Genomic DNA, 8,841 nt, shown 5'->3' on the forward strand with positions numbered 1-8,841 from the left:
GAGTCTTATTTGAATCTAAGTTGACTATTAAATCTCCAGTTGGGTCCCATATTTTGAATATGATTTGTCTCATTTAAGAACTTCAAAAATTAGGATGCACACTGGGTAAAGAAATCGAATCTTATTAGATATGGTGAGATCAATGATAGGATTTACAGATCTTCTAATTTATTTATAGGGATATTATGCTTTAGAAACTGCAATATATTTGTTAAATAAAGTACCAACTAAATCAGTCTCTACAACACCATATGAGATATGGAAAGGACGTAAACCGAGCCTAAAGCACGTTAAAGTTTGGGGTTGTCCAGCTTATATTAAGATATTACAAACTGATAAGCTTGACTCAAGATCTAATAAGTGCATATTCACTGGGTATCTTAAAGAAACAATGAGATATTATTTTTATTACCCATCTGACCATAAAGTTTTTGTGGCCAGGGGAGCAACATTTTTGAAAAGGAAATTTCTTTTTGAAGGAAATTATGGTAAAAGAATTGAACTTGATGAAATTCAAGAAACTAATGAATCAATATAAGAAGAGGATTATGAGAAATAGGTTGAACAATCTTTACTAGATATTTTGAAAATGACAAGGAAGTTGCCATCTCCAATGGTTGAGGTTCAAGAAACAAGTGTTGTTTAAGGACTAGTTAATGAACTTGTTCAAAATCAGATTGAACAGCAACCTAATCTAGTATAAAGTGAGCAAGTTATACACGAACCTCTTAAAAGGTCTGGTAGACAACATCATGCACTGGACATGTTAAATCTTTTAGTGCAAGATGATGTAACTAATGAGGTTAATCATGTTGATGATGACCTCAAGACCTATGAAGAGGCTATGCAAGGTTTTGATTATGAGAAATGGATAAAAGTTATAGAATCTGAAATGGAATCCATAAAGGTCAACAAAGTTTGGACTTTAACTGAAACTTCAAAGAATATAAAGCCTATTTGTTATAAATGGGTTTTTAAGAAAAAGATTGGAGCAGACGGAAAGGTGGAGACTATAAAGCCCATCTTGTTGCTAAGGAATATCATCGAAAGGAGGGAATCAATTGTGACGAAATATTTTTCCCTGTAGTAATGCTCAAATCAATTCAGATTTTACTGGCTATAACTGTATATTATGATTATGAGATATGACAAATGGATGTGAAAACAACTTTTTTAAATGATGACTTAGAAAAGGATGTGTATATGACACAACTTGAAGGTTTCATATCCCCATCTGATCATGATAAAGTCTGCAAGCTACAAAGATCTATTTATGGATTAAAACAAACATCTCCGAGTTTAAATATTCGTTTTAACAAAACAATTGAAAAGTTCAATTTTGTTAGATGTGAAGAAGGACCTTGTGTGTACAAAAAGGCTAGTGGGAGTTCAATTATTTTCTTAGTATTGTATGTAGATGATATATTACTCATTGAGAATGACATACCAGCATTACAAAATACTAAAATTTGGCTATCTGAACAGTTCTCCATGAAAGACTTGGGAGAAACAACTTATATATTGAGAATAAAGATCTATAAAGATAGATATAATAAGTTGTTTGGACTTTCCCAGTTTATATACATTGACACCATTCTGAAGAGGTTTAATATGAAAAATTCTAAAAGAGGCTATCTACCGATAAGCACTGGAATTACTTTAAGTAGAGATAATTGTCCTAAGACTTCTGAAGAGTCCCGTTTGTTAACACAGTGGGAGCTATCATGTATACCATGACATATACACGTCATGATGTGGCTTATGCACTAGAAGTGACTAGCCAATATCAGGCAAATCCTAGTAAGGAACATTGGAAAGTGGTAAAGACCATTTTTAAGTACTTGAGAAGAACTAAAGACCAACTCTTCATTTATAGAGAATCAGAGTTAAAACTGGAAGGTTTTACTGATGCAAGTTTTGCTTCATATAAAGATGATAACAAATCTATATCTGGTTATATGTTCACCTTAAATGGTGATGCAGTGAGTTATAAAAGTTTCAAATAAGCTACGGTAGCTGATTCAGTAACCGAAGTAGAATATATTGCAGCAAGTGAAGCTGCTAAGGAAGATCTTTAGATGAAGTTCTTAACTGAACTTGGTGTGGTTTCTTGAATAGAAGGTATAGTTCCATTATTGTGTGATAATATTAGAGCGATCGCTAAGTAAATGAGTCGAAATTGCATCAAAAGTTCAAATACATTCTGAGGATGTACCACTTGATTAGAGAATTCATTGAACGTGGGGACGTTAATTTATCTATATGCAGTTAGTCCTAATAAATTTATATCATATATAATATTTAATTCAAAATTACACAAATGACAAACATATATATATTAATTAAAAAATCAAATATGATATATCTTTACGATTAAAAAAATTTCAAAAATTATTGTAAATATATTATTACTATTATTATTAATTTTTTTGAACACATTACATATATATATATATATATATCTGTGTTGGTGCAGTGGGTACAGCCCCTGCCTAATTTTTCTTTTCCCTTTTCCTTTTTTTTATTATATATATATACATATCATATACAGATATATATTTGGTGTCGGAGTACAGCCGCCTAATTTCTTTTTTCTTTTTTTTTTTGTTTTTCACCGTCCATGTTATATATATACATCTCTCATATACATATATATTTCGACGGCGGCAGGAATACAACCCAAATTTTCTTTTTTTTTTTTCAGATTATATAAATATACATATATTTCCTGGGCCTAATTTTCAGCAGCTCTATGCAGCAACCCAAAAAAAAAATTATATATATTATATCTCATATATATATTGTAACTATCTCAATTTTTTCAGCAACTGCAACAAAATTATGAATTTATATATCTCATATATATATATATGTGTCGGAGTACAGCCGCCTAATTTCTTTTTTCTTTTTTTTTTTGTTTTTCACCGTCCATGTTATATATATACATCTCTCATATACATATATATTTCGACGGCGGCAGGAATACAACCCAAATTTTCTTTTTTTTTTTTTCAGATTATATAAATATACATATATTTCCTGGGCCTAATTTTCAGCAGCTCTATGCAGCAACCCAAAAAAAAAATTATATATATTATATCTCATATATATATTGTAACTATCTCAATTTTTTCAGCAACTGCAACAAAATTATGAATTTATATATCTCATATATATATATATATATATATTGCAGCTACCTTAATTTTCCAGCAGCTACCTTAATTTTTTAGTAGCTTAAATTTAAACTTTTTTTTAATTCATCATATGAATAAAAAAAACAAATATAAAATAAAAATATAATAATCCGAAACTTAAAAGGGAATAAATTATAAATTAAATGTAGAAGTGAAACAAATAAAGTTAGGATTTACATTTCTTATACAATAATTTAGAATACTTAATAGGGTTACGGGAATGATCATTTTAAAAGAATGATAAAAAATCAAAAAAATAAATGAAAAAGTAAACAATTGAACATTCTATTCGCAACTTTCTTATGGATCAAACTCTGGATCTTAGTCTTCTTGATCTAAATTAGTTAATAAAAGAGTGAGATATATTAGACTGTTAAGAATATCACACTACTCACCGACACAGAAATAAAGATTGGTAAAAATAATAAAAATAACTAATGGAGCTCTTAGTTTAAGTAAATTGATTTATCATGAATAAAATTATTTACTGCATACTTACCATAACGAGATTTTCAAAACCAATCTATAGAGTCACTAACATAAACAATATCATAATCTCATATTCAATTAGTCGAAATAACAAGTTTCTCCTTTATCAGCCTACTGGTATTCATGGGGTCCATAGGGGTGTCCTTACTATGATTGAACCTTTATTCAACATTTTCAACTAACCGATCGTTCCCATATCCCGTCCGGTATGAGCGCCAAAAGATACCATTTCTCAATACCCCGTCCGGTATGAGGGTGAAACGGGCCGTCCTCATACCTCGTCCGGTATAAGCGCCAAAATACAAATTCTCGATACCCCATCGAGTATGAGGCAACGTTCACAGTAGGGTTCCTTATGTACCCGGTCCGTTCACCATCTCCCAGAATATCTAGTAAGGCTACCATTTATCCATTCACTTAATTAAATAATTTTCTATTTACCTTCAATTTTCAGTCCAATTTAACTGTAAATCACATAAAACAAGCAATACATGCATCAAGGAAACACAATTGAATCACCATACCAATTCCAGCATATTATCATGCATTCAAAACTGTAAAATCAATCAATCAGTTCAACATGGCAAATAGTAATAAATAACCGGTTCTGGCTCTATTAATAACATTTAATTATCGATAATTCTAAATGACGCAAAATACCATATTATTTATAATTAAACTTCAATTCCATAACAGAAAATAATGTGAGGAATTCTTACTTGGATCGGTGTCCAAAACGCTAAACTTGCAACTGCGCCTACTGGCAGTTTTTGGGTTCCCTGAATTTTTTTTTTGGAATTAAAATACACTCCAAGTACTTATAAATACTCCAAAAAAATTAAAATCGATGTTACATGTTAAGGGGCCTCGGTTGGCCGAAAGAAGTCAAAAACAGAAGCTTACTGACGACGAGGTTTTCCAGTGCAGCGACTCCACTGGTTCACCTTCGTAGTTGGGTGTTTTACTTCGGTCAACCTATAGAAAAAGGAATGGTGATTACAATGGTATTAAATTTGCACAAAACGGGAATCGGGAAGGGCCTCATCAGAGGTGATTTTAAATTTTTTTTCGCAATGGTGCCGCCAAGCTTTACCCATATTTTTCGACTTATCCGCCGGTCCTTTTGTTCCGATTTGGCCATCGGGGTGTTCAAAATTGAATTTTGAGCAAATAAATTTTTTTTTTACCTCTTTTGGCAGTTGGAGGTGGCTCCGACATGGCGGTGGGCGGCGGTTGGCTCCCTTCCTAGCGACTGGTTCTTCTTCTTTGGTAGGAGGAGGAGGGGGGGGGGGGGGGGTTGGCAGGTAGGGTTAGGGTTTGGTGTGAGGTGATGTATTTATATCAATCTCCTTTAATTTGGGTCGTCCATCGCATTTGATCTGGACCGTCCGATCACATTTAAATAGGAAGTTAATATAGACCGTTCATCGCGATTTGATCTAGATTGTACGATCGCGTTTAAAGAAGAAATGGATCTGAGCCGTTCATCGCGTTTGATTGCAACCGTCCGATCACGCATGAGGAGGGAACGGATCCAGACCGTTTATGCACACGGGAACAAATCTAGACCATCCAATTGCGGGCACGCAGATCGCCAGTGTGGCCTCCTGCGTGGCACCACGTCAGCGTGCCTCGCCACCCGGTGCGTTCTGGTTCGTCAGGACTGCTGACTAGGCGGTCCTACTGGCACATTTTTTTAAATTATATTTTGACCCTCAATTTTTTATTTTTCTTTCAAAAATGCCCCCATAAGCCAAAATTTCACCCCTTTTTCTCAAAATTATTTTCAATTCTATCATCCACCTATTTGTTTCTAATTTTTACATCAAATAAAAATTCATAAATTAAAAAATTAAATTTTATACATTAATTTAAATATTTTTTTAAAAAAATTAAGGGTATTAGAACTCTTCCCCCTTAAAAGAAATTTGGTCCCTCAAATTTGTCTTTCTCTCACTCAATTAAACAGTTGAGGATACTGGGCTCTGAACTCTGCTTCTAGCTCCCATGTGGCCTCTCCTTGTGTGTGGTTCTGCCATATTACCTTAACGAAGGAAATTTCTCAGTTGCGGAGTACTCTACTCTTTTAATCCACAATACCCCACCGGTATCTTCTCGTAGGATAAATCCTCCTGGAACAAAATGGGCTCGTGGGCTAGGACGTGAGAAGGGTTTGGGTTATACTTACATAGCATGGACACATGGAACATATTATGGACCCTGGATAGTTTTAGAGGTAGTGTCAGTCTGTAAGCGGGGATGCTAATTCTGTTTAAGATTTCAAATGGCCCAATAAACTAGGAATTTATTTTTTTTCTCTTGCTAAACCTATTGATTCTTTTCAAAGGAGTGACCTTAAGGAACACCCGATCACCTTCCTCAAATTCCAAATCCCTCCTCTGGGTATCCACATAACTCTTCTGCCTGATCTGAGTCATTTGAATGTTCTTCTTGATGTTAACTATTTTGGTTATAGTTTCCTCTACAAGATTTAGGCCGAAAAATTTTCTATCACCCACTTCTTCTCAATAGATCAGCGATCTGCATGGACGACCATATAACACCTCATACGGAGCCATGCCAATGCTTGCTTGGTAGCTGTTATTGTAGGCGAACTCTATTAGGAGTAAATGATCATTCCAATGGCCATCGAAGTCAAGAACACAAGCTCAGAGAATATCCTCTAGTGTGCGGATCGTCCTTTCTGAATGTCTATCGGTCTGAGGGTGGAATGTAGTATTAAGGAACAGTTTCGTTCCCATGGCTTGCTGAAAATTAGACCAGAACCGAGAAGTGAATCTAAGGTCCTTGTCGGACACTATCGTCACTGGCATTCCATGTAATCTGACTATCTCCTAGATATATATTCTTGCTAGCTTGTCTAGGGAGTAGATCGTCTTGATGGCCAAGAAGTGGGAAGACTTGGTGAGCCAATTAACAATTACCCAAAGGACATCATGTCCTGAGCGTGCCCTAAGCAATCTTATTACGAAATCCATTGTGATATGTTCCCACTTCCACTCTAAAATTGGTAATGGCTAAAGTATCATGCTTAGGCGTTGATGCTCTGCCTTGACTTGCTGACATACCAAACACTTGAAAATAAAGTCAGGCATATCTCTTTTCATCCTGTTCCACCAAAATCAGGGTCGTATACTTTGATACATTTTAGTACTTCTGGGATGTATGGCAAACTTTGAGCTATAGGCCTCTGTCATAATGTTCTTTTTTAGCTCACTGTCACTTGGAACACATACCTTGTTCTAAAATCTAAGTAACCCATCAGTAGAGACTCGAAATTCTGAATTAACTCCCTATTCTGCATTTTTCTTGAAGGCTACTAGAGTGGAATCGGTGGATTACGCTTTTTTTATTCTCTGAATCAACTCAGGTTGAACAATCAAATGGGCCAAGCAAGTGACTCTCTTCAAGTCCTGAAGTCGTACATGTTGTGCGGCCCCTATTGTCTTGCATTCTGAAACCATCAAGTGAGCTAATGTACCTACACTTTTTCTGTTGAGTGCGTCGGCTACCACGTTGCCCTTACTCGAGTGATACAAAATATTACAATCATAGTTTTTGAGGAGTTCTATCAATCTTCTTTGACACATATTGAGATTCTTTTGAGTAAATATGTGTTTCAAGCTCTTATGGTCGGTATAGATCTGAAAGGTCTTCCCATACAAGTAATGGCACCAAGTCTTCAAGACGTGGATAATCGCAGCAAATTCTAAGTCATGGGTGGGGTAGTTTTTCTCATGATTCTTCAACTGCCTTGATCCAATCTTCCCATACTGCATCAGAACACAACCCAACCCCAGGTAGGAGGCATCACTATAAACTGTATATCCACCTGTCCTGCTCGGTAGTCAACCGTTTCTTTAGCTCTGAAAAACTCCTTTCACAGTCCTCGTTCCACTCGAACTTGATGTTATTCTTTGTGAGCCGAGTCAGATGAGTAGCTAGGCTAGAAAACCCTTTCACAACCTGCGGTAATAACCTATCATCCCCAGAAAGTTACGGATCTCCTTGATCGAGGTTAATTTTTTCTAATCAAGCACTATCTCAATTTTTTTAGAGTTCACTGACACTCCATCCTTTGATACGATGTGCCTTAGGAAGGTAGTCTGCTCGAGGCAGAACCCACACTTACTCAGCTTTACATACAACTTCTTTTCTCTAAGAACCTGTAAAACCTAAGTAAGATGGTGAGCATGTTCATCTCTGCTTTTTGAATAGACCAGGATATCATCGATGAATACAATGATGAACTGACCCAAAAATTATCTGAAAACCCTATTCATCAAATCCATGAAGATGGCTGGTGCGTTGGTTAGTTCAAACGGCATGATCAGGAACTCATAGTGTCTGTACCTAGTTCGAAAGGCTGTTTTGGGAATGTTTTCTTCCTTGATTTTTATCTGATGGTAACTTGAATGCAGATATATTTTGGAGAAGACCTGGGCATCCTACAATTGATCAAAAAGATCATCGATCCTGCGAAGGGGGTACTTGTTCTTGATCGTGACTCTGTTCAGTCCTCTGTAATCAATATATAACCTTAACATCCTATCCTCATTCCTTGCAAATATGACTCTAGCACAATAAGGGGACACACTATGTCGATGAATCCATTATCCTGTAATTCCTTGATCTGTTTCCTCAACTACTACATCTCAACACGACTCATGCGGTAAGGGGCAATCGAAATAGGCTGGGTGCTTGGCTGAAGGTCTATGGTGAATTCAACTTCTCTGTCCACTGGTAGTTTAGGTAGTTCATCCGGGAAGTCTCGAACTACCAGAATCTCTTGAATACAAATTTCCTTCTTGGGTTTGCCTATTTAGAGAAAACAGCCTGGTTAAAACACTTGATAATAAAAAAATTTGCCATGAGGGAACAAATGTTAAAGAATTTTATTAATTTATAAATGATTCCTCATTAGGAGGGTTGAATACAAGCTTCTTATGAAAATAATATACGGTGGTCTGATACTCTACTAGCCAGTTCATTCCTAGGATTATATCAAAGTCCCCCGTATTAATCTCTATTAGGTCCACACTCAATTTCCTATATGTTATATTTATGACATAGGCTGTATATAACCTTCCCCAGTAGTGTCCTACTCATAGGAGTAGACACAAACAATACAGAA

The 8,841-nt window shown here is 35.5% G+C and overlaps 1 protein-coding gene across 1 annotated transcript; it reads left to right on the top strand.

The window, feature by feature from the left end:
• The first annotated feature begins 763 nt into the window (after positions 1 to 763).
• On the top strand, positions 764 to 2,006 carry LOC148253543 (secreted RxLR effector protein 161-like). The gene is made up of 2 exons (XM_088223400.1): positions 764 to 851; positions 1,714 to 2,006. The coding sequence occupies exons 1-2, from the start codon at positions 764 to 766 to the stop codon at positions 2,004 to 2,006; spliced, it is 381 nt and encodes a 126-aa protein (XP_088079526.1).
• The last annotated feature ends 6,835 nt before the right edge of the window (positions 2,007 to 8,841 follow it).

This window comes from Carica papaya, chromosome 6 (genome assembly GCF_054855325.1).
Source record: "Carica papaya isolate Zhongbai chromosome 6, ASM5485532v1, whole genome shotgun sequence".
In the NCBI taxonomy this organism is placed as follows: Eukaryota; Viridiplantae; Streptophyta; class Magnoliopsida; order Brassicales; family Caricaceae; genus Carica; species Carica papaya.